The sequence below is a fragment of the Gobius niger genome (genome assembly GCF_951799975.1).
Source record: "Gobius niger genome assembly, chromosome: 12".
In the NCBI taxonomy this organism is placed as follows: Eukaryota; Metazoa; Chordata; class Actinopteri; order Gobiiformes; family Gobiidae; genus Gobius; species Gobius niger.
In genome coordinates this window covers 19231465-19258346 of record NC_136863.1, presented here as the reverse complement: position 1 = coordinate 19258346, position 26882 = coordinate 19231465, and the positions used below count along the sequence as shown (strand labels likewise).

Below are 26882 nucleotides of genomic sequence, written 5' to 3'. Positions count from 1 at the left end.
AAAACGGTTCAGCAAATATGTCGCTTACTGTTAGACACGTTTTTTTTTTAAAGAATGAAGACATCTTTGTTGAACATCTGTTTATTCTTATTATCAATGAAGACGACAATGAAAGTTGGGAATCGATTAACCAATATGCAGCAAAGAAGCAAATAGAAAACTTGCCACTGAAGTGAAACTAATTGTAAATTCATACAGCTAAGAAACTCAAAGAAAGCGAACCATAAATCATTACAGGTACAGACATGAAGAACACACCCATTAAACCAATGTAATATTGGAACTGAGATATTACAACATAAAAGCATTGTACACATTATTGGTTAATAGTTTAATTAGGTGGAATGTTCAAATATGACGCCCTTGTCACATGATCTTTGCATGAATGATACTGTATTATGGCTGTGCCCAAAAGAATGACATTAAAGCAAAATCATTTAAATTGTATGTATTGCATGCACATTCTCCACACCTCATCTCAAAACATAATACAATAAACAGAAATATACTAAAATAATGTTTTGATTTAAGACAATAAAACATGACTGTGAACAAAGCCTTTGTTGGTGGATTAGAAAGAACTGTGGATGTATAACGCATTATGTGAGGGTTTTGACTAAATAAAATGATACATGTTATAATGGCTGGATTTATAAGGGGGAACCGTCCGCATGATTCGTAGCAAGACCAAGAGCAGTAAATGATCCTACAGACAATTATGTAAGCGAACTGGAGAAAACGACACAGTATTTTACTGAACAGTAGAGTCTAAGATCTGAATCATGGTTTAACTGCCCCTACAGCAACCATAGTTGGCAAAATTTTGATAATTACAATTCATTTAAGGATTTCATGACTTTTCTTCTCAACCTTGGACAATCATTTACAAATCAGTTGGTACTACAAATTTTAGAATTTGGCAAATGAATGACAAAAAAGATTTAGAATTTCCTTCACAGACTTATTAATTCCCATTTAACTAATAAAGTATTGTAAATTAAACTCTTCTTTGCTGGAACTACATTTTTTGGTTTTGGCAATTCTTTTTGCTTAAAGTAAAAATAAGCATTGTTTGCTGCCTAGTAGAAAAATAAGCTTCTTTAAATCTTATTTATAAGACACATCAAGTGGTATTTTAAAAGGGACCTACTTTTTCTTTTGGTAATGAAAGGGTACAGTGACTATTTGCTTCATGCATCTTCTGGGTTTGACAACAACTTTGCTTTTGTCAAGTCTGTTTGAGCAATATTATATATATATAAGTAGCATTCTTCTCACTTGTCAACAGATCTTTCAAAACAACTTTAAACTTTCAAAAGATAATAAAACAAAAACAAACCAACTATAGAACATTTCTACTTGTGCATACAGATACATTTGGGATAAAACCTGGGCCTCATGGTAAGGATCTACAAGAGTTTAAGAAGCATTAAGTGTTTATGACATGTCAGCAAGCATAAACGTTCGTCCTGATGCACTGCTTTGTTCACCGGTCCATCATGCTGAGGATCATCTCTGGGGTCAGGTCTCCATTGGCAGCAGCTGATGCTTCGTTCAAACTCAGCTCCACTGTTTCCGCCGCGTCTTCGGTGTCAAGCCCCACAGCCTCCACTGTCAAAGCCACGCCCTGTTCATCGAGCGTCGCCTCGGAGACATCGCCCTCCTCCTTCTTCACAATGATGTTCTCCACTGCCCCAGTGCTCTCATCCTCCACCTGGATAATGGCGGCCGCTACAAAATACAGAAAAACATTACTATTGACTTTTCACTGACTGTGCAAAAACAATACTCTGTGAAATAGTGAAACACAAGATCCGGAAAGGAGCAAATAGTTTTGTTTTTTTAAGCTTTAATAGATTCTCCCAAGACGTTATAACTTACATTCTGTGCTGATCTAAGTTTAAAGCTCATGCTTTCAGATCCCGCACACTTTTCAGATTTTGTGGATGTGTGTGACCTTAAACCTGTTGCTGAGGCATAAGCTCTGTACAGCGGTAGAGCTCTTACCCTTGGCAGGTGTGGCTTGGCTCTGTGTTGGCATCTTGGGCGGATTCTTTGGGGGTCTTCCACGTTTCCTCTTTACTGGTGGTTCCTCCGGAGCTGGCACCGGGACAATGGCTGGGGCCTGGTCCAAATCTAACCCCTCGGCCTCGTCTTCGTCCTGGAGAAGAGTCGACTCCTCATCGGGCAGTTCGTCCTCTTCCTCATCCTCCTCATCGTCATCATCCAGTTCAGGTTGGTCTTCATCTTAAGGAATTAAACTCGGTGTCAAACACAACACACACCAATGTTATTTGTTGTACATGTAAGCTTTTACTCACCACTGTCATCATCTTTCCTGCTTCTCATCTTTCTCTTCCTGCCTCTTCTTCCTTTCCTTGGGGTGACAGCTCCATTTTCACCCTCCTCTGTTTCACCATTGCAGTTCTCAGCATGACGAGACATAGTGTTCTAGAAACATAAAGTTATACGCAAATGTTAAATTTACCCTGTCACTTCTGCCTTGATACTGTGTCCATTTTCATGGCATAACTGTTGCATACAAAAGGTACTAAAATAGGCTCAGATATAACTAGATCAAAGAGGAACATAGTTTACAGAAGTTTGCTGTAATGAACTTTGAAAACATGATTACCCTGCGAGTAAATGTCTTGTTGCACTTTGGACACACAAAGGCAGTTGGAATAAAGTTGGGGTCGTGGTAGCGTTTGAAGTGCATATCCAACAGCTGTTTCTGCCTGAATGTCTTCTCACACTGGGTGCAGGCAAAGGGCTTTTCCCCTGTGTGGGTGCGACGATGCATCACCATGTGACGCTCCTAACAACAAAGGTGAAAGAGTTTAATATCTGCATGTACAACTTACGATTAATGTGACTCAACAAAGTGGGAGTTACCTGGCGACAGCAGTAGTCACACAAGTCACATTTAAACCTCTTCTCGTTTTTATGGGACTTCTGATGCTGGATCAGGGCATAGCGTTCGTGAAACACTGCATCACAGTAGCGGCATTTTTTACCTGTCTCAATGAACGAGTGTTGTTTACGAAGATGAACCCCTGGAAGAACAACATAAATAATGTAAACCGTCAAAATGCTGAGTAACTCACAACAACACTCTATGGATCTATTAATATGGGAATGCACATTTACACTTTAACAGGAATAGAACTGTCAACTAGGGCTGCAACTAACGATTATTTTGGTAATCGATTAATCTACCGATTATTTTTACGATTAATCGATTAATCGCTTGGCTGTGAAAGGTGCATGGAAATGGTATTTTACCCTTTTTTTTTTATCACATAGAGCTAAAGTGGCGCCGCTTGAGGACGTGTTGATGGACTAAACTTAAAGTAAGCGTTTGTAGGAGGCTCTTTGTGCTAATTCTGCTTTCTGATTGGACGAGACAAAGACAGATATTAATGACATTTACACTGTACAAAACACTGCAGACCCTCACTTTAAAAACAAAGTAGGTTTTTATCCAAAATACATAATTTTCATGTCTTTTTTGCTCTATTTTAGTCTGGGTTTACTAGAAAACGATTAATCGATTACTGAAATAGTTGACAACTATTTTAGTAATCGATTAGTTGTCGATTAATCGATTAGTTGTTTCAGCATTGCAAATTGAGTGGCTAATCAAACATTGCCACTCAATTGGCAGGTGATGAAATGCTAACTGCCATGCTGTTGCTATGTTATGACATTACACACACAACCTCTCTTGAAATGCTAAAACAGGAGTGCAACATGTAACATACCCAAGTCACTTTTGCGGGCGATGACGGTGTCGCAGTGGGGACAGTGGAACTTGGCCACATTCTCAGTGTGTTTCTGCAGGATGTGCATCTTCATAGTTCCACTCTGGGTGAAGCGTGCATGGCAGATATAGCACTCGTATGGTTTCTCACCTGAAGAAAAAAACAAGCATATTACATAGCCATTATGAAACTCAAAGTATAAATACACAGGTGTTTTCTAAGAATAGATGATTTACCAGAGTGTGTTCTCATATGTCTCTTCAGTTTGTAAGTATCTCTGCTGGCGTAACTGCAAAGGCTGCACTGGAATGGACGCTCTCCGGTGTGAGAGCGAATGTGGCGCTTCAGCTTACTCACCTGTGAGTCATTTCAACACATAGCATTACAAATTTGTTGCGTTCACATGCACATATTTAATAAATACAATAAATAAATCATACCTCCACACTCGCATAGTCACACATGGAGCATTTGAAGGGCTTTTCATGTGTGTGTTTATATCGGCGATGACGAACTAGTTCTCCACTGGTAACAAAGGCCATATCACAGTCTGTGCACTTATGTGGGCGAGTTCCTACACAGATACAGAAGAATGGTGTTATTTTGACAGAAATAGATATTGTACACAGTGTGATGCACGGTTGGATCTTTTTGTATTGTATCTCATGTGTTTACTGTTACTGGGCACTGTTCTATATAAAACAGGTCTAGTTGTGTGATGTTATGTCTGTTTGTAACTCATTTGAGATGTGATGTGGCGGATTAATTAATTATTGTGATACCAATGGCATATTTACACTGAGGAAATTTAGCATTTTGACTGCCCTAATACAAATGAATGAAACACATAAAATTCAGTATTACTGACCAGTGTGAGTGTTGAGATGGTTCCTCAAGAGTGTGACTGTCCTGAAGGCTCTTCCACACAAATGGCATTTGTGTGGCCTCTCATCGGTGTGGCTCTTCATGTGCCGGTCCAAGTTGGAGCGACGTGGACAGGTATAACTACATAATTCGCACTGAAATGTCTTCTTGACTCCTACAAAATAAGAAAGAAGTTTATTTTCCAGCCCCTTAAGTTTCCAGGTACAGGTGATTGATGTGGGTGATAAAAAAAACAAAAAAACAAAAATAAATATATATAGATTTTCTTTACCTTTCTTCTTGATTTTGGTAGGTTTTGGTGGTTTCATATTGCCGACAACTTTTTCAGCATTGACCTCCGACAGAAGACCTTCCTGCTGCTCTTCTTCAAAGTCATATACACTAACATCCATGTCCTTGTCTCCTTCAGCATATCGCAAGCGACTTTTCTTGCCCTGAGCAAAAAAAACAAAACACTAGGATATAGACAGCGCACGCACGCACACACACTCTCTCTTACCCAAAAGCAGAACAAAAAAACAGCATATTTCACCTTTTTGAACCTCCTGACACCAGTAATGGTTGGATGGTAGTCAGGATCCTTAGACCAGGCTTGGTCGTCTGCAGAGGGCTCGATGGGCGCACCAATGTCCTCTTCAAGCTGGTTATCCTCACATTCTTCATCTGGTTGGCCCTCGCATTCCTCCTCCTCCTCTTGGTCCACTGTCTCCACTTCACCATTAGCTCCAACCTTAACCACCTATTTTATCACACCAGCAAAGAAAGGGTGTCAGAGGGAAGGAAAAGTTCTACAACAATTTATAATTTACTCGTTGAACAAAGTTAAATATTCGAATATGACAACACTTAATAAACTGGTCTTACCTGAAAACCCTCAGGCAGAGGTAAAGTGTGGCAAATGACTGGGTCCTTTTGCATGGAAGAAGCATCTACCAGGGTCCCCTGCTGCAGGGCCTCCACTGTCGAGGCCGACACTGGCACCTGCACCAGCTGGAGCTCCCCAAGTCCCAGTGCAGCTTGTTCCTCTACATTCACTACCTGGAATTGGAGATGGACAAATATTTAGCTACAGCAAGACACACTACTTATTTTAGATCATAGTGAATCAACACATTTGTTTACCTGCAGGGTGATGATCTGAGTTTGGTCCACAGTTGTAACGGTTGCTTGATGAGCAGCACCAGAGACATTTACAGGACCACCCTCGATTACCTAAATAAAAAATGGAGTTATAATACATTTCTTCTGACTTTTGCAGCGTTTTTGTGTTGGAAAAATACAGAACTCTAACATTCACAATGTGGCACACAGGTGAGCATACCTCAGTCTTCATTTGCAGCAGTGTTGGATCTAAAGAGTCCATAACCATCATTTGCACGCCATCACTACCAACTGCCCCGATCAGTTGTTGCTGAGCCGATGTGGCCTCCACCAGTCCTTGTCCTAAACACAAAATGATACAACATTTAAGTAAATGGTGAAACATTCCATTATACCACAAATGTGTGTAAATTTGAACCTTGGCCCAAAACAACTGACCTTCTACAACAACACCCCCGGCCTCTGCTGCCTGTTGAAGGAGGTCCGCCACAATCGCCTCCTGACTGTGGATTGCTTGAACAGTTGGGTCATCATCTGCGGCTCCTTGGTCCATGCTGGCTGTTGACAGGAAGACAATGAGAGATGCATCAAAATAAACACATCAACCACGCTTTATTTTTATTTATTGTCAAAGGGTTTACTGACGTTTTTCATTACTTTTCTAAATACCCACCTTACTTTGGGATATGGACACTTTTTTACAGGGTTACAATTCTTTAAAAACAAAACAAACAAAAAAACATATGAAAGTAGGGAGGGGGTGGATTGCTCTCAAAACAAGGAAGTAGCTCCCAATGGTCGAAGTTAAATAAATAGCATTTTACAATCCTGTGAGTGATATTCGTGGGTTATCATAACAATACATATACAAGTTCAAAAGCTATGTGAAAACCCAACAAGTGGGTTTCATTCCCTGTACTGGTTTTCTGCCTCCTTCCATTGTGTATAAATTAGTGTTGCTCTACTTCATAGTAAATACCAAACATTATGGGTGGACAAAATAAATGCTGCTCAAAATGCTGCCGCTTGATGGCCGTGTGCTTCGTAGTGTTATTGCAGCTCCATAAGCCGAATAGTAGAGGGAGCTCTCTGCCGTGGCACATCTTTGGGGGCGCTTGGCTTGACCGCAGTCCAGACCGAGGCACTGGGAAAATGATGGGACTCGAGGACTTTATCCGCCGAATTTGGAGAGAGGATAAAATACGTTTTAGAGACTTTGATTGAGCGACGCGTCCATTTTGTTACAAGTGCCTCGTCATCCTTCTGCGGATATAGGCGGCCTGTACTGCGTAACACAACTGCCGATGGGGACGAATGGCAAATACATAACTTAACAGTTACGGAAATGACTTATGTTGTCACTTCTTTCGATGGCTGTAATTGTACTACGAGATATATCGTCTGTAAACCGATTTGCACTTTAGGGCGCCAATTTAGGGCACTTTTACCGTACGGGACATTTGCCCAACCGCATGGGGTGGGGAAGGCCGTTGATCTAACTGAAGCTAGTTAGCCATTAGCTTTGTCTACGCGCGACCGACAGCTAGCATAAAACGCAGCCGCCAAATGTTTTGTTGCCACTGTGTTCCATCGCATGTGTTTTTTCCACACACCGAATCATTAATTGTTGGCTGTTTTGAACAGACCCTCTAACCAATCTTACACTGAACTCAAAGGTGAGGGGTAAATCACTTTCATCGGCCGTTAGCATTAGCCACAAGCCTCGGTAGTTTTCACGACGTCGCGTTTAAAAAAAGGGGAAACAAAGAAACAAGGACAGAACGCCCTGGCCTAAAGTTTCTGCTCATATTTCTAAAGCAATCCTCAAATTTACTGTGCCAATCTTTGCCATCATTATGTGAAAAGTCTAGCTTTACACAGATACTTTTCGACTAAGGTGCATTTACACATATTTCGCCCGCTTTTTCGAAAACGATAGAGGGAGACAAACACTCCTCGGCGGGCTCCCCGGACCCAGAGCCCCATCATGACACCTAGAGGCCGATTAAAGATCCTGCAAACTCCCCCTTGCTCCCACCAAAGTAGTAACACTTTACCTCTTGTCGGCGATTGTTGGTCCGACTGCCCGCAGATCAAAGTATAGCCACTGTATCACAAAGTTTGGGTGTCCGGAACAAATGCGAGGCTCTTCGCAGTTAGTTTTTAATCCCTCTCCCGCTTTGGAGAGTATTCTGTGCACAAAATGGCAGTGGGGCTCAGTGCGCCTGTGCGGCCGCTGGGGGGTGGTGTCGAAGCCACTGCACTCTCCTGATTGGCCAGGAGGGGGCTCCGCTGGAGCACACACAAGTCATTTATCACAATGTTTATCAAATAAATCATGTGGCGTGCAAAACCTTAACCCTGAGTGCTTTAAACAGTCTGGTTAGTCCCCATATCATTGTATTGTGTCTTAAAAAATACAGCGTACATATATTCCCCGACTTGAATTGTTTTTTACAATGTCCAGGAACAAAACAAACTGTAAATGCTTTATTTTTACCTGCCACTAGATGGAAGCAATGCACTTCTGTATGATTTAACGCGACAATTTTTCCTCATACAATATTAAACACATAGTGAGTAAAGTTTCTTTTTTGTTGTTATTTTTTAAGTGACTAAAATGCAGTCCTATTACTTCATACGGTAAATTATCCAATCTTTCAATTGATGAGCCTGTCCTAGGCCTCCTAACTGTCCAATCCACTGTCAAGTGCTATGGGGAGCACTCTGAAATCTTGACCAGCCAGCAGCACTAGCAGGAGTGGGGGCTGTGCGTGGCTGTCGCAGACGGCAAGCTCCAGATCTGCTGTGGTGGTGGCTATTTGGACCAAGATCAGATTCATGAGGAACCTTACCGTCGCAAAAAAATATGTGAGTTCCTTTAGGATTTATGCTACTTTTGAAGCAATGCCAATGCCATCTATTTTACAAATGTGAAAGCCATATTGTTGGAAGAAGTTGGTGCGGTAGTGTCCTGTCGCACTATTACAGGCGATCTAAAGCTCCAACGCATTTCAAATAAGAAATTACATTTGCAACACTTCCGTTTGATCATCGTTTAAGTCAGCAACGAAAACCTACTGCTTAAAAGTGTTTGGGGAAAATAGCTGCGTTGTTTCCTTGTCCTCCGAACACGCCGCTTCACCTGAGACATCTGTCAAAAGAAAGTTGCTTTTGGTTAGATGTAGTAGCTATCATAACCATAAACTTTCACTGCCCATGGTCAAATAACCATCAAATAAGTTCAATGAGCTCATCTGTTAAGACTGATTGAATTGTTCATTTAATTTGGAAGTGCTAAACAAATTGTGTAGTGTGACAACGTAAAAAGAACAACAACAACAAAACAACACAACCTAAAACATAGGCTAAACAAATAATAACACACTCACAGTGGTTCTTTTGAATATCCTACATTGGTTGAGAAAAAAAAGGTCATTATGTTGAGTTGTTGAGTTGAACTGGATTACTTAAAGTATAGCTGTATACTATTTAACACTTATTGTCATTGTTGAATAAAGAGGATGAACCCTTACAAGTAACAGACAGAAAATAATATCATAATTTTGGAGCACATTCAGAAAAAGACCACATTTGGAGCTGCTATTTTGATCGTTTGCCCACTCAGATTGCACCTCTTGCTTTTACTGCATCCCGGAGTGAGTGATTGATAATGCCATTAAAGGTATATAATTGCCACACAATATCTTTCACAGATAATGTTATTGTGTGGAGTCAATAGCAGAAGCGATTGTTGGAGTCCAGGTGCTTTTTTGTCAGCATTATTTCTGTCAGTCGCTCAGGCAGACGACTCAGCTCTCAGTTCACCACCACAGATTGTGGCCTATGTACTTTGCCTATGTACACCAACTGGATATTGTAGAAGAGTGCAAATTATTTTTATTTTATTAGTTTATTTGAAGAGGGACAATGCACAAGGTGTAGATTGCCAGCAGCATTGGAAAACAATACACAACAACAACAATCATTAATAGTCTTCTTAAAAATAGTTAAACAATTTGTCAATATGATCTTACACACAACTTTACGACTCTCAGCACAGGCACTAAACAGTGTGTCATCAACACCATGAACAATAACACACAGGCAGAATTACAGCAGGCCGGCAGCACACAAGCAGCAGGACAATATACATATGACATATAGTTTGAATGACATATTCAGTATTCATTGCATGCAGTGAAGTATTTCTAGAATTGAATTATGTAATTTTGCTTGAATGCATATTTTGGGGATGCTATCTCTTGCATTTTATTTATGTAAGTACATCTGACTTAGAAGCTAAATGTAGTTATGGCTTAAGTTGACTTTAGGTGCTATTTAAAAAGCAGTGGCTTCAGTAATCAGTAAGCACAGACACAGGCAAACACTAGATCGTACCATATTCTGTAAACACAAAGTACTTCAACCCAAACTGACTGCAGAGGTACTGTATGTGACAGAATTGAGGGTGCTCCTCTGAAGCATATTGGCTGGACTGTCCGGCGGTCATTAGCCCGGTGCACTCCAATGACAGTTAAGCTGCTTATTGGCCAGCTGGAGATTATCAGGAAAGTCCCAACTTCACAGGGGTCCACACAAACCAATTCAGGACCTTAGAAAGACTGTCCGCTCATTCTTCAATAAACTGTGAGCACTGGGCCAGACTGATTCACTTGATAAAAACAGTTTGGCTTTCACCAGCCACTATACAAGTGTTTCTTTTATGCAGTTTCAAGATTCTTACCTTTCTAATTTGAGTCTAGCACCAGAATAAAGAAGTACTATCATATTTTGACCGAAGAGCCAAGACATTGTCCTACTTTGAAGCATTTCCAGGGTTTCCAACGATTTTAAATTCTGATTAAAGTTAAATCATTCTGACTTCAACGTTGCAAAGTTACTTTTAGTTTATATCGTTGTAAATCCACGCTCACTTGTTAGAGATTAAAAATCCATCATGCATTATTTGTTTGGAATTTTCGAAACAAATAAAACTCACCACATACATTACAACACACCATTTTTTTTACAATACAAATGAACAAATCTTACACCTCAACCAGTGTGACCATATATTGTTCCACTGTCTATACATACTGCTGGAAGAAAATATTGGCAATGATAATACTAGGCCTTTTGAACGTTTCTTTAAATACAACTCAAACATGTATGTGTGTGTGGTAGGCCATAAACAATATGTTGATGTAACAGGAAGAAGGAGGGGCAGGAAAACCCATGGAAGATGAGGGGGGTGGCTTTCCCGTTTCCTTCAGCCCACTGTAAGTTACTTATCTGTGTGTGGTAGCACTGGGTTAGGGGCCAGCACTGAGCAACCTGCTGTAGGAGAGATGAGTGAGAAGCCAGATTCGACCCATCTCTTTAAATGTGTAATATGTTTGATCTTGAGTTAGTTAGAAGATAGACTGGTAAAGCTAAACTTGAGAGGAAATTGGGGAAGTAAATCAGGATTCGTTGGTGAATTTTTGCAATACACCGCCGCAGCCATGTACAGTGGAAGCAAAGGTATGTGGTTATATTTCCTCCTGAACAGCACTGATTTATGCCAATGCAAGCTCTTGCAAAATCTCAGTTAAATATTTGGGATGTTTTAACTAAGCTGTAAGTGGTGTTGCTGTGTATTACTTTCTAGCAGATAAGAACACAGTAGTGGGCCTGGGAAGTTAAGCAATGCCGCACCTTCAGCAACTACCAGAGCTGCATGACTTTGAGGGAAAATACCTTGGGGTTTTCTGATAAACACTGCGATTGTGATCAGTTTTGTGATTTATGTTTATAAAAAGGTTCAACTCTTTTCACAAGCTCACAATGAAACATTGACATTTGCATAAAAGACTGAAGAATGACATGCTTTTCCTAACATGATGATACAAGACTTTTTATATCTAAAATCAGCCCAGGAACGTATAAACTACTAACCAAAATTTGTTTCTGAATTGATTACTTGACAATATTCAAGTAGTTTTAAAGAACTTCATTAGGTACTTGATCTCTGTTATGTACAGTCATTTGGCTCACCATCACAAAGAGTGGGACAGATGTGACATTGACTGAACAATCTGATCTACAACTGAAACATGTCAATACAGAGACTCAGGAACTGAAAATGAGACTAAATGTTATGTCTTTTTGTCCTGTATTCCTCCACCAAAAGGCCTTAGTAAAAACACGAATGCGAGACATACTGTTGCATAAGGATAAAGAATTGGTCATTTTCAGGCCCTGCTGAATAAAAAGCGTCCTGACATGTGACTTGCAGAATGTCCAGGTCCAGGATAATGAATGTACCAAATCGTTATTCCTGTAAGGATACACACATTTTCCAATTGTCTCTTTGATTCAGCTTAGTCAGACACTTTTTCCTGGTCGTGCAATTTTGTCGGGAAGTCACTCCCTTCGGACTTTTCTCTATCAAAGCCTGAGCCCCACGGCCCGAAAACTCTGAAACCGGTGCACTGCGCAGAAATTGATCTTTGTTAATATAAACACAGTCAGTCGATTGTGTATTGTTTCTATGGGCTAATTATTTCTACTCCAACAATATTATCTTATCTGTAACAAACAATGGTCACTTTAGTTTTATTGGAAGACTGGCACAAACCTGACTATAGTACATTTAATCATTTCAACTCATTTTTGGTGGGTTGTATATACAGTATCTTCTCTTCATCTGTTTGGTATGACAAATGTTTTTTCTGTGCATACACCCTAGCTCTGTATTGTATTTCAGCAGAACGGTTGTCAATGGCAGGTGTGTCCCCCCCTTCATCTTGTGAGACACAGGACATGATGCTATATGGGTAGAAGTCTTTCACTTTTCATTGCAATCACAATGTGGTTCAGACTAGTCACCAGGAAGAGCTTCTCCTCTCCTCCCTTTGCAATAAATGTGTGGCTTACCTGAAATACTCAATGCACAAATGAAGGAATGTGCTTTGATGCTTCTGAAATGAAGAACATTCATTGACTCCAGAGCACAGTAGTAACTGAATCGCAATAGTGTCATTTGAGGAAACGCTAAGGTCGTCTTCCTCCATCAGTGACATCTTTAGAAAAACAATGACGTCATGGGAATGGAGCTGCATTTAAGCGAACTGTCAAATGACCATTGTCCATTGAACACACAGTGGATGTTTACATAACACCAAAGACAGACAAAGATTGGTTAAGACTCGCACTAAGGGGATTGTGGGTTCAATCCTTTGGTCATCTGTACGTGGATTCCCGTCTGATGCTCCGTCATCATCCCCCTGTTCAAGGAAACGGCTCTGTTAAAAATTGTTCGGAATAAATTGATATGATTGAATGTTTTGGATTTAAGTTGTGGTTTAAACTCATTCCTAACTTCCCTAATGCATTTCTAGTTTATATGCATAATTCACAACTTTCAATAAGCAAAGTTCTGGTTTACTGTGTAATTCTAACTGCAATTTAAGCCTGAAGAGATAAAGATGACAAAACTAAATTTCATCCCACTTGTTGATAAAACAGTCAGGGCCAGGGTCTTTGGCCATTGTCAATCATGCGCCCCACCTCAATCTCAAAGCTGCTGTGGCTTCAGCTATAACAGCGCAACATGTGCAAAGTGAATGTATCTAAACAAGATGCAGCGTGACCCACTGACTGTATTGTCAATGGGGGCCTCACATATTTGTATGAGCTTGTGTGCTGTGTTGGAGATGTGACCCCTTTTAGCCAAACCATCATTCCAGTGATGTAAGGGTTTGAAGGATGCTGGTGCAGCTACTGTTTCACTCCAGAATGTTTGTTTTATGGTATTTATACGGTTATTTACAAACTCTGTTCTTAGATATACGATGAGCATTTGCGTCTGTTTGTTTGGATTCCGAGTATTTTCCAGAACTGTCTGGGAATGAACACGCACAGACAATGAAGTCACATGAGCACATACAGTAGAGCTGCTGCAGGCCTCTTTGTGGAGCAGCACCAATGGCAGTGTAAAGTGATGGGGCAGTTATCATTATGCTGGACTGGACCCTGCGCTGGTCTGACAGGCGTCCCAGGACATAACAATTCTGGGACAGATGGAGAAATGTGCCGTCTGCCATTGCCCCTTTTTTACCGGACATTTACAAAGCCATTTGAAGGTTAGTACTTAAAAATCAAAGACAGAACATTGTTTCTTGTGGGATATAATGTATTTTCAGTTGTTCATGTAATTTAACCTCTACTTCTGGATAGAACTCTACTAAAACTTTTTATCAGACTTTTTTTATTACTATTAAACAAGTTTAAATTTTAATGTCCGGGGAAGGTGCAATGCCAGACCATTTAGATCTCTTCCCATTTTTGGGCTGTGCCTGCATAGCCTACTGACCCAATGAACAAAAATAAACAAAAGATGGGTAAAGATTAAGGCAGAAAAGGAGGGCAGAAACAAGGCCAGTGCTTAAAAAGTGTATACACTGTACATATTGTTTATTACATTTTGTATTCTTTACTTAGCTTTATATTTATTTGAACTTTTGTACAATTAAAAGACCAAGCTCGAGTAGGAACACAAGAACACTGCCCTACGTGTCACACACACATTTATATGAGTACAGGGGGTTTGTGCTTTTTGTAAGGTATTGCTATACTTTAACACGAGTCACCCCTCGGTGCCAAATGACTGCTGCCCCAGGACTATCTCTTTTGTTCAATTTCCTGCCCAAAGAGCAAGTTGCATCTAACTTCCTGTAGAGTTGTTTCCTCTCTCGTGGAGTGGGTGTTGGTGTTTCTGCAACCAGCTGTTTAAGGGAAAAGGATACAGGAAACTGTATAGTCCCAATTCTGAGTCAAAAGCACTGAATTAGCTGTCAAAAGATTATCACTGCCTCAATAGCCTTTTTATGCAGTTTTCTACTCTATGTATTTCACTGTTAATCCTGGTGAGAAAGCACGAGTGTAAGTCAAGCACCAAGTGAAGTACCTTTTATTTGTTTTTTGTTCTTCAATAAAAATGTCAGCATTAAACATAATATACTTTTATCCTATATTTTTAGAACTACAATTAAATTGTACTTTACTTGAGATAGTTAGATTAGACACCGGTTTGAATAACTTTGCCTAGGCAGCAGTTTGAGGTCAGTCTGTGCAATGTTAGCAGATTATTTGTCTGTAAAAATGCTGACAACTTGGCAAGACCTGATGTGGATGTGCTCCACACTACTGTCCATGTGATTATGTGAAAGGTTTTGCCAGTGACTAGAGATTTAATGTTTGCCTGACTTACAGTATTGTGTTTTAGTCTTCAGTCACTTTTATGACCTGTGTGTTTCTACAGGCGGCCCCTCCAGAACCCTGTCCACCATGTCACTGTCTATGCGCCCTGCCAGAGCGCTCAAGTCTGTCACTAGGAGCCAGAGCTTCACTGGAGTCAACACCTATGACAAGTCTCGGTATTTAAATATATATTATTCTATTGTTATTTGGTTGGAGTTTTTCCCCATCCATTAACACAGTGTCTGTTTCAGGCCCCTGTCAGTGTACACCACGCCCGGTCTAAGACGAAAGCCAAGCAAAGCTAGTAGGATGTTCACTATGTCGTCCAAATCCAACCCAGCGCTCAGACTCCCTCAGCCAGAACGGACTGATGAGGTCTATGAGGCTCTGAAGAAAGGCCTGCAGTAAGTGCAAAGTCACAGCTGACTATGGCATCTCAACTAACTATGTTTGACTCTGGACAATCATTTTCCTCAACTGTTCATGATGGTGCACTCGTCTATGTATAATAGGCTGCACGATAGCACAGCGGTTAGTGCAGCGGAAGGTTAGTGCCTTAGTTAGTGCCTTCCACAGCTAGAAGGTCCCAGGTTTGATTCCCACCAAGACGGGGCCTTTCTGAGTGGAGTTTGCATGTGCCCCCGTGTCTGTGTAGGTTTCCTCCAGGTACTCCGGTTTCCTAAAAACATGTACAATATCCTCCAGCCAGGTGATACTGACCATTAGCCTGGCTCCACATCTGAAGATGGGTCCCCACTGCTCCCACATTTCGCCACAGCGGATTTATAAAATACACCTTAACCTCAATGCAGACTGTGTGGTAAAAGTCGACTGCTCTAGAATTGACTTTACCACACAGTTTATTTTATTTTATTTTAAGCGCTTACGACGTATATACCCAGGTGCGGATCTAGAGGGATATGATGTCTCACATCTGCTCGAGAAGCTACTTGGGTGCTTACAGAGGCTCACTCTCAGTACTTTTTTGACAGGACAAAGAACTACAACAACTTTATAGTTAAACAAGGAGCCAGGTGTCAATTCATGTGGCCCCCAAGATGATGTTTTTTTTTCCAAAAGTAAAAAAAAAAATACGACAATGCTGCTATTTATATATAATTTTGGGCGGCTCAAGCTAAACTTGTGTACCCCCGCTACAAACATTAGAGTAGTAGAATGTGTTGAAATTATCCCTGACCCTGCTTGCCACCATGTGATTTTTTTTTTCTCCTACATCCGCCCCTGTATATACGTGCTTATTCATTGGGATGGAGAGATTGTAAATCTCTTGTCTTTGCCCACGAAATGGTTTCATTAAAGATAATCAGTTTAATGATTTTGAATGATGTGACATTTTCTGTGCAGCTCCTACCTTCATGTCCATCAGATGGACTTGGACAGCCTCAGCAGAGAGATGAGGACATCTAAAAGAAATTCTCGACTGGTAAATACATCTACTGTATTTGAGTAATTACAGTATAAATGAATTAGTTAATCCAACATACTCAATAAATGACATTTTGTGAAAAGTTTTTCTTTTTTATCTTTTGTGTTTATATTATGTATCACAACGTTTCCTTTTAGAGTGTGGTGTGAAGCAGCTTATGGGTAAACTCTCACACTCACATTCAGGTGAAAGGTTTGTCCTTATCAATGTTGTACCTCCCTTTAGTTAATGCTAAAACTCAGGCATTATTTTGGAGTGGACCCTTCATGGGTGAAAAAATCTGCAGGATAAACAAGACTATCTTTTGACTGAAACGGAGAATGGGTTTTAAAAAGTCAACCATTCACCAAAGTGTGCTTCATTGCACATTGTCCTGTTGCTGTTTCATTCCTTTATGAACATCTAACAGCGATTGTTTTCTAAAATGTATTATTGCTTACTTGTTTGTTATGTAAAGGAACCCTTACAATTTTTTTTTAATAACATTATTTTATGTTTTATCTCTTCAGGGCTTTCTCTACGATCTGGACAAGGTAAGGTTGTCTAATAACTGACCAGAAAAATAGCCTCACAATGGATCTACTTGTTTAGTAACTGATACTGATTTTTTCTGCAGCAAGTGAAAGTGACAGAGAGACTGGTTCGACGATTGGAGTTTCACCTCAGCAAAGTAAGAAACACAATTTAAATAATGAAATATGAAAGTACATACCATTGTGACTAAATGTAGCACTACCGGATTACTCCACCCTATTGTTTTTGTCTAGGTTGAAGAGCTATATGAAGCCTATTGCTTGCAAAGGAGATTGCGGGATGGTGCCAATAAAATGGTGAAGGCATTCATGGTTTCACCGAGCAGTAAGGAAGCGAAGGAGAGTCTAGCAGAGGCCAATAAAGGTTACAAAGAGTACACAGAGGTAAGTATCACCACAAAGCATGAGGTCTCATTCAGTCCTAGCACTTTACTTTAAAACACGGGAATAGCATTGGAACAGTGCTACAACAGGATGGGATTGTCTGGTACCTTTATTTCTCATGGAAACAGGACACTTCAATTCATGGCAATACGATTATCATAGCCCTAACTCAGCCCAAAGCCTCTAAATCAGGGATGGGGAACCTTTTCCACATCAAAGGCCAAATGCATTTTTATACTGTACTCCAAGGGCCTTAACATACGTACTGGAGGTCATACAACATTGATGTAGTAGATAGTATGGAGGATCATCATTTCTTTGCATGTCAGACCCACATAATGTGATGGCTGGAATTGTTTATCTTTGTTGAGGCATCTGACGTCAGCTGGCAGTGATGATAATGCTTCTCGAAGCTGGTTTTCCAAGTTTGGGTCAATCTTGTGAAAGTTACTTGCAGGGCACTCAAACAAAGAGCATTCATTTTATTTAAACTGCGCTTTCAACTCTTGGAGTTCATCATGTTTTGAGGCGTAATGCCGCTGGACATTTGCCTTCTTCATCACTGCTAGCCCCTCGCCACGTACTAGGCACACTGGCTAGCCTTTCACTTTGACAAAGAAGAAATCATTTGTCCATTTTTCCTGGAATACGCAGCATTCAAAATCCCTTCTTTTTCTTAGCGGTCGCCATGATGCAGCACCTGTCAATCAAGTCAGTCAATGCTGCGCTATACGTCACGTAAAATTACATAAACCTTATCTATACTGTATTAAATATGAAAAATGTCATGGTGGCCTCTGGCCTGAGGTTCCCTTCTCCTGCTCTAAATGACCAGTACCTAAAATTGTCGTTATCCCTAGTTCCCAAGTCATTAACATCCTATTACGAAGTTTTTACTGTGCTGTAAAGTATTGCTTCTTCTGATTTTCTTATTTCCATAGAACATGTGTGTACTGGAAAGTGATTTGGAAAACCACCTTGGAGAGTTTCATATAAAAATGAAAGGTGAGAAAAAAGCAAATATTTAAAATTTGTATGATCCCAATCTTTGAAATGTATATGTACATATGTACTTGTATATCAGATATTTCTTAGTGGAGCTACATTCCAGTATATTGTCCTGTAAATTCTTATGTGATTTCATGGCAGTTGTAGCTAAACCGTATGAGTTGCGTATCTTATCTAGGTCTGGCCGGATTTGCAAGACTGTGTGCTGGTGACCAATATGAGGTGAGATGCTCTCTCATGTGTCTCCATAAATACACTCTGAATAGGGCAAAAAAGGTGTTTTTAATAATAGTTGGTGGTGCTAAGGACTTCAGAGCTGATGTGTTGCGATGTGTTGTGCAGCCCTAACCCCAAGGTATAAAAATCATTTTAACATGAATTTACTAATACGGTATGTGTTTTGGCTGTAGATTTTTATGAAGTATGGTCGGCAGCGGTGGAAACTACGAGGCAAGATGGAAGTAAACTCTGGACAGGTGTGGGATAGCGAGGACATGGTTTTTCAGCCACTCATCAATGAATTTCTCTCTGTTAAGGTCAGCAGCTTTTTTACTGGCAATGCATTTTTAAAGTTAATATTAAACTTTGTCTCATGTGGGTATGGAGGGTTTTTTGGTAGTTCAGAATGTTAAAATGGTGTGTATGTGTTTGTATATTTAATATAAAAAATATAAAGAGATTACTAATTGCATCTTTTACTACAGGTCACCGAGCTGAAGAGCTTGGCCAATCATGTTGTTGTGGGCAGTGTTTCATGCGAGACCAAAGACCTGTTTGCTGCTTTACCCCAGACCGTAGCTGTGGACATTAATGACCTCGGGACGATTAAATTAAACCTTGAAATAACTTGGAAGTGAGTCTCAGAGCAGGTAGATTCTGGTACACAGAATTGTGTTTACTAATATGATCTTTTTGCTTTAGCCCATTTGATAAAGACGAACAGGTGTCATTGTCAAGCAGTGTAAACAAAGCTCCATCCGTCACAAAGAGGTTTTCCACCATCTTCAACCAGAGTCCTCCTGATACTCCATCGTTACGCGAACAAGCTTTTTATGTAAGTCATCAGAATTCCACATTTCTTATCTCTGTCTGACATTTTCTATTACGGTATCTTACAAATTATTGTTTTACACAAGACTATACTGTATGTCTTGTCCATATTCCAAGCCCTAAACTGTGACATCTTTTTGTTTGTGACATCAATTTGACAAAAGTTATTTAAAGCGCTTGTGGTACTGGAGATGCTTCCTCTGACTGTTGCCTTTTCTTCCATCCGGGGCCACTGTTTTTGCCTCAGTCTCTGCCTCGGAGTCTGACCAGTCGACAGCACTGGCCACTTCTGGACATTTTCAAAGTCACACTTAGTCACAGCTGCTCCTGTAGTGACAGCTCACCAGCAAGACTGCCAATGGCCGTAAGTCTGGTAGAACAGAAGAGCAGCAAGATATGTCTAGATATAGTGTGTAGGTTTAAAGCAGTACTAAGTAATTTGTTTACCTTAATAAATCAAATAATTAAGTGTTAATGGGATGATTGGGGGTCATCTCCGCCTGGTGTCTCTGGCCTGAAAACCACACCTGCAACATCTCTGCCTACGTGTCAGAGGCCCCAATACACACTAATAGAATCACAAAGAAGAAGCTAACAGGCTAACGGGCAAAGCTAACTGCGGGCTAGCGCCACTTAAACAGTATATTACAGCCAAGATTGAGTGAAAAAAAATGATTTCCATTGTGTAATTGGATGTACAATATCCCTCTCTCCCTTTGTCTTTTCTATCAGCGTAGTATTTACTCTCACGGATAATTAATGAGGAAAAATTAGCAACATGCTGCAATACCTGCAGTGGCGCTTATGGCCTCTAGGGGAATGAGTTGCTTAGTACTGCTTTAAAAGAAGGCATCTGAACATTCCAAGACATTTTCACTTACATTGTCCTTTGTGAGTCAAAATCTCTTCAACCAAGAAAGCTGCGATGCCACATTTCAAACCTTTAGCATTTATGATGTTCTAATAGCTTTGGATAGTTTGGTGGTCCTCTTTAGATCCATTGCCCTTCTAATTCCCTTTGCTTTATTCTATGGTGGTAAAAATACCCTCTGCCTGTGCACTTCCCATACTGCAACAATGTAGCTGTCAAAGCAATTGAGTCATTTTTAAGTAAACAGATAGTCGATCAGTTTAATGTTTTTGTCTTTCTTTTTGTTCAGAACATGCTGCGACGGCATGAAGAGATGGACAATGGAAGAGCCTGGTCAAACTCTTCTGAGTCGTCTGACGATTCCTCCAGTCCTCAGCTTCCATCCAGCGCTAAGCTCTCAGTGCATCACACGGCAAGTCAACAATACATATCGTGGCGTATTGTAGTGTACAACAAAGCTTACAGTTAATTGTTTATACCACACTTGGATTGAGATGAATTTATTCACTTGTCATTGTTCTAATTACTGGGTTACCTTTAAGAGTTTCCCTAAAGTACACACATTTTACTTTTCAGAAGCTGCATGAAGACACTAAACCTAAAGTTTCCAGGACGCCAGACCTCCAGTCGGTCAGGAGACGGAAATCTTCACTCCAGTCCAACCTCTCACTGTGCACCGAGGACTCTGTGCCTGCCACCTCCAATTCCTCATATAACATAAGCATCATCAGTGAGGACCCACTCTCATCCGAACCACTAGCAGAGAGCAGCAGGTAATTGTTTAGGCAATCATAATTAATTTGATGCAGTTTTCTATGGTGCCAGACTGGTGTGGATTTGAACTGGATGATTGATACTGATCATACGAAAGAAAGAAAGAAAGAGAAAGAAAGAAAGAAAGAAAGAAAGAAAGAAAGAAAGAAAGAAAGAAAGAAAGAAAGAAAGAAAGAAAGAAAGAAAGAAAGAAAGAAAGAAAGAAAGAAAGAAAGAAAGAAAGAAAGAAAAATAATAACAATTTGTCTTGCGTTTACAGGCAGACTGTAAATTCTGGTGCTGAAGAGAAGCATGCTCCCGAAGCGCCAATGGAAGCTTCCCTGACCAACAGTCGAAACTACTCCAGATCTCTCAGCCACATCAGCGAAGGCAGCGTTGACGGTGGGCTGCTGTCCAGCAAACCCATTTGTGAGCCCACTGAGGAAACATCCACACACTCCGAGATTTCTGTCACGGATGTCAAAGTGGAGATGCCCATGACAACTCCTGAACTGCCCAAAAATACATCAAGTACTGAAGCTACAAGTCTCACACAGGAGTCCCACATTGAGCCTTCTCTTCCTGTAGCCGCCACCACTTCAAATGACTTGAAAGATATGCCCGGTGAAAGTGCCTCAGAGGGAGGGGATGTGACCTATAGAGCCCATTGGGTGGCAGTGGAGGAGGACGCTGCAGAAACAGTGGCTGCAGATGTTTTGTCAAATGATGGGGATGAGGCTGTAGACAGTGAGCTGGCACAGGCTTTGGGCGAGGCGTTGGGGGCTGTGGTGTCCTCTATTGATGACTACAGAGGGCAGTTCCCGGAGTTACAGCTGCTGGAGCAAGAGTTGAAGCTACTTCAGACAACAATGGAAGTAAGAAAATGCACTTAAATGATCATTGTCATCATTATATGTTATCATTATATATATTTTATGAAATAGGTTTAAGAGTAACAATGCTTGGCATTAAGGCTAATTGAACTGTCTAAACTATCACAGCAAATATAAACACAAGAGAACACAATTGAATATATTTTGTTCATCCTAATGATGGCTGTCAATTAAATTAATCTTTTTCCTTTTGCACTTCTAATTATGAGCAGTAGGGGTCCCTCTTCAGCCATTTAAAAGCAGAAATCCAGTCAGGGTTTCCAAATTGCAGGCCAGGGGCAAATGTGTCCCTTAGACCAATTTAGACCAGTGTTGGCCCTTATGCTTCTTGCTGATCAGAGATGGGACTTTTTCCTGAAAGTTTAATATTTCTTCTACATGATCATATTCAACTTGAATAATACAGAACAGCTCCCACACACTGTCTCACTCTTTTTTTTTCTCTGGCTTTTAATGCAACATTTCAGTGTGACCGAAATGTTGCAATAAAAGCCAGAAAAAGAGTGAGACAGTGTGTGGGAGCTTTTCCTGATTTTTCAAGGTAAGTATCCACCTCTCTTAAGCACCTGTCACCTAATTAGATGTGCAGAGCTACTATTTTTCTACATGATTATAACCTCAATAACATTTTAGTGTGAGACAGAGCTGGCAAAAAGGTTCCAAGCCTAATAGAAGTGTGGCCACGTGATTAAAATCATTTAAATTCACCTAGTTGAATGTTTACTACAATGATTGTGGCCCTCTGTGCCACACCCGCTTCAATATGTGGCACTCGGTGAAAAAAGGTTTGGACCTCCCTCCTGTAGACTTTTTTTAATTCAGTAAATGTCTTCTAAAATATGTAGGGTGGAGAACACAGCCGTTCGCCCAGTCTAGTCAGCCTCAGTGTGGAAACAGCTTTGGGCAGCTTTGATTTCCTGAACATGTCTGACTGTGAAGATGATGATGGAGAGAGGAAGAGCAATAATGAAAGGTAAACATCTTAGTACCACAAATAGAGCAAGCATCTTAGAATACAGACATGTTCTTTTTGTATATTTTGTATTCAGGTCTTTGCCAAAGAGAGACTGGGACAGTCCTGCCTCTCTCACTGCCTCGCTGACCACAGGCTGCAGTAGTTTGGACCGAAGTCTGGAGGCTCATCTGAAATACTGTAGTGCACAGCTGCTGGTAAAGTATTCATAAAATTGATATGTTTGTTTATTTTTCCCCACATTTGTCAGTAACTTCACAACAAGGATTTTTTTGGGGTCGAAACATAACATAAAACATAACTCATAACTAACTAAATATTACATTTTAAAAACTTTACACTATAAGCACTGGTGACTGGAGGCAAAGCAGTTCATGTACAGGGAGAAGAGCCAGGGGGAAAGTACACAGCCCTGAGGAGTTCCAGTGTTTGTAATCCGAGTGTCCGAGACAACTTCTTCAATTCAGAAGTGCAGTGTGTATTGACGGATGTTTTTTTTTTACATTTCCCATTTCCGCAGTGTCTTGGCATGTTCGGTCCTTTGCGCTGCAGGGAGATGTATGCCTTAGACCGATTGTTGCGGGAAGCTCAAGTTTTCAAAATGATAAGACGTGTTGTTAAAAAGAATCCAAAGTGCTTCAAACAGCCAAATGAGGGTGAGCCTGATATTTTCAAAGATATTTTTTACAAATTTGATTCTGCCAGAGTACATTGCTTTGATGTAATACCTGTATTAGTGGGCAAAAAGTTAAAGTAATGAAATTGCTTAGTTTTTTTGTAGTTGCTATAAATACCAACTAAAGAAGAGAGTCATACTGTAAAAACAGATGACAGTATTGTCATGCTTTACTAAAATAACATTGTTCAGTGTTTTATCTAAGCTTTTTATCCTATTCACTTCACAGTCATCCCTCAGCTGGGCCCTATCCAGGGTGCTGTCTGTCTCTGGCAGAAATGTGTCCAACAGGGCTCTGTGTATAACGTCTCTGTTGATGCCTTCCTGAGCACATTGTCTGCTGTTTACTCCAGTATCCTGCCTGAGAAGGTTTCCAACATGGCCGACACAGGTAAAATCTTTCTCATAATGTATACTGCATAGTTTTGTCAAAGCTCAGTCATTAACTGCAGTCTTTGGGTCTGTGCAGTGTTTCTGTCTCTGGCTGAGCAGGCTCTTGATCAGAAACTGCTTCGACGAGACTCAACCAAAGATGTGACCCTAACGTTGTTTCAGTGGTGGGACTACCTGGAGGCCAATGGCGTGAGCGATATGGAGACACATATTTCTGAGCTGGCAGAGGAAGGTACACCCATTACACATGTAATCATCCGGTGTCAATTTACAACTATTGGTAGTAGCAGTAGTTGGTTTATCATTGCCATAAGCAAATAAAAAGATGCATGACATACAATGAATACAGAATCCATTATAAACATTATATCAGAAGATAAAACAGGGTTGACCAGAAGCCACATTTACAACACACGCATACAAGAATAACAAGGGATGTGAGGTACTGTACATTTTGTGCAACAGGGGTTTAAAATTACGGTAAATCTAAATTGCTTTGAAGATACTGACATTGTTTAGCCTTCAATTTCTCCAAAAGTTCCTCAAATATATATGATCATAATTATAATCCAAAACACAGATTCACATTTTTTTTTTGTGCCCGAAAGTTCCCGCTGTGTCCATTTTACCTTTTAGATATCCAGAATTCCTTTCATTCCTCTGTGTAATTGAAGGTTTGCTAATGTGGCATTAAATGTTTTGTATCTGGGCATTAAATTGTTGGTAAAAGCCTTGAATTTGACCAGCGTCTACCTGCATAAACTCTGCCGATAGTGTCTGTGAAACTGAAACGGAATAATAGTTAGAAATTAAGAACAAGTGTATTGTAAGTGACTGGTCTTTAGTCAGTACAAGGATTTACATCATTTAACTCAAAATGACTACTCCTGTTTTTGTGATACCGTTTTTTTTTTAGTGTGGCTGGTGCAAAGCCTAGTATCACTTAACCAAGACGTGATCGTCAAAGTGCTGCGAAACCCCGTGAAATGCAGCCTGAAGAAACAGGGGATTCATGCTGTGGCCAAGCTGTTGAAAGACCCGCGAGGAAAAGTGTCCGCTTCAGCCAGCTCTGTGCTCAGGGGCCTCACCACACAACCCAAACTAAGAGAACAGGTGAAAGGAGACGTTGCTATACCTTGCACTAAACATCAGGAATAGCAGACAAATACATTTCTTTATCTTTTCAACGCTGCATTTTAATATATACTACATTAAAATTACTTTTAGATAGCCATGAAATAAATCAATAGAGCCGTGTGTATGTCGGTGTTTTGAACTGTGCACAGTTGGAGGCACAGTATAATCAATGGTGTGATTACTCTGCTGTTAGGCCTTGGTCAACTGTCTGGAGCTGCTGGAAGACGAGAATGTTGCAACGAGAATCTGCGGATGCAAAGCTCTGGCCTGTTTAAAGGTACATTGATTCAAATACATTTCTGTGCGTGTAGTCATGTACAGTATTAGGTTTATTTGACTCATTATGTATTTTCCAGGCTAAAGAAAGCATTGAGCAGTTGGTGTATCTATGCCAAACAGACAAAGATGATGTCAGAGACGCTGCCAAACAATGTTTACTTGTACTGGGTAATTATAGCCATGGGCATGAGGATAAATGCAGATGTGAGATGAAATTGTTTGAAAATGGTGGTTTTATTTCTTTCCAGGTGAAGAGGGGAAGATGGCCCTCAGACATGTTGAGACGTCACAAGACAGCATACCAAGACTCTTTGCCCCTGGAAGTATGACCAGCACTGCCTTCTAAATTTAGACACACACAAACAATGCAATGTAGATGTGGAGCTGCTTGAATTGAAGCTTCTTGTTTCCTGGTCTGTTCACGTCAGAGCTTGGCCGCACAAAACCCAAAAAGCTCAATGGCCAGTGCTGTAACAAAACGGTTTTCTATTGAGTTCTGTCATTTTATCTAATGCTATTAAATTATGTATAATATATTTATCCTTTTGCACATTTAAAGCATAAGTGCCAATACAATACCTTGTTGCTGCAACACTGGCCTCTTGAAGTTAAATGTGTAACGCTATTATGTGCCAAAATGTAAGTATTTAAAGTATATAAGCAGTTATATAATTGCTATCACCCATTTTACACTGTGATATCATTTTGTTGTACATTAACTACTGTCGGCTCCGCTGCTACAATGATCTTTGACAGATCTAAGCAGGTTTTAACACTGGGGTTTGGTGTTTTAATGTAAAAAGGTTCATTATTTTTTATAGTATTGATTATATTTGGATTATGCTCTAATAAATAAACATGTTTCAGAATGCTTTGTGCTCATGGATTTGAATCAACACTTTATCCTTTAATTTAGAGTGTAGATATTTAGCAGCAAGTTATATTCATGTCTTTACAGTCAACACACGCAGTCACTTATCAGAATGCACCACAATTACCACAAATACAAATGATTTGCAACTGTAATTGAATACGTTTTAGAAATATGCACGTGGGTTTATTGTTAAAACATTACAAATAACATTACTCACATTATGCACGTTTGTGAACTGCCTGCAGTCTTGTGGAGTGCAGTGCCAGCTTGTGGTTGGACGCACAAACAGCAACAGAGTTGGCAGCTAATAAAGCTACTGGTTAAACTCACATTCCACGCAAGAAGAAACCGTTCACAGAAGTCAAAGGTCTGAAAGATGTATTCTTTTATCCAATCAAAAGTGCTCACTGCTGTAAAACTATAAACATTGATATAGTAAAATGCCTTTGTAAATATAGTGAGTGCTGAGTGCATTTTATGAGCAAAACATTTTAATAAAACAGAGCAGCCCTATAGTGGGACACTCAAGAGTTCTGAGAGACATGGCACTGTCTGCAAGTGTTTGAAAAGGAACTGGGATCTAAATGTACATCAATTGGGAGTTCTGTATGCTTT

At 40.2% G+C, this 26882-nt stretch overlaps 2 protein-coding genes across 2 annotated transcripts; one reads left to right on the top strand and one right to left on the bottom strand.

The window, feature by feature from the left end:
- Positions 1–133: 133 nt before the first annotated feature.
- On the bottom strand, positions 134–6150 carry ctcf (CCCTC-binding factor (zinc finger protein)). Its single transcript, XM_079567285.1, has 14 exons — positions 5971–6150; positions 5772–5861; positions 5514–5687; positions 5182–5388; positions 4921–5083; positions 4633–4803; positions 4205–4338; positions 4001–4121; positions 3765–3914; positions 2896–3056; positions 2636–2818; positions 2322–2451; positions 2008–2247; positions 134–1731 (listed from the first exon to the last, which is right to left on the bottom strand). The coding sequence occupies exons 1-14, from the start codon at positions 6133–6135 to the stop codon at positions 1487–1489; spliced, it is 2334 nt and encodes a 777-aa protein (XP_079423411.1). The 5' UTR covers positions 6136–6150; the 3' UTR covers positions 134–1486.
- Positions 6151–11035: 4885 nt separating this feature from the next.
- ripor1 (RHO family interacting cell polarization regulator 1) lies at positions 11036–26236 on the top strand. The gene is made up of 24 exons (XM_079567519.1): positions 11036–11276; positions 15058–15172; positions 15248–15400; positions 16362–16440; positions 16953–16976; positions 17060–17113; positions 17211–17360; positions 18302–18365; positions 18547–18590; positions 18779–18904; positions 19073–19221; positions 19290–19422; positions 20579–20701; positions 20866–21062; positions 21323–21917; positions 22781–22908; positions 22985–23105; positions 23429–23564; positions 23814–23975; positions 24054–24209; positions 24894–25090; positions 25308–25391; positions 25471–25561; positions 25642–26236. Exons 1-24 carry the CDS (start codon positions 11258–11260, stop codon positions 25737–25739), a joined length of 3198 nt encoding a protein of 1065 aa, XP_079423645.1. The 5' UTR covers positions 11036–11257; the 3' UTR covers positions 25740–26236.
- The last annotated feature ends 646 nt before the right edge of the window (positions 26237–26882 follow it).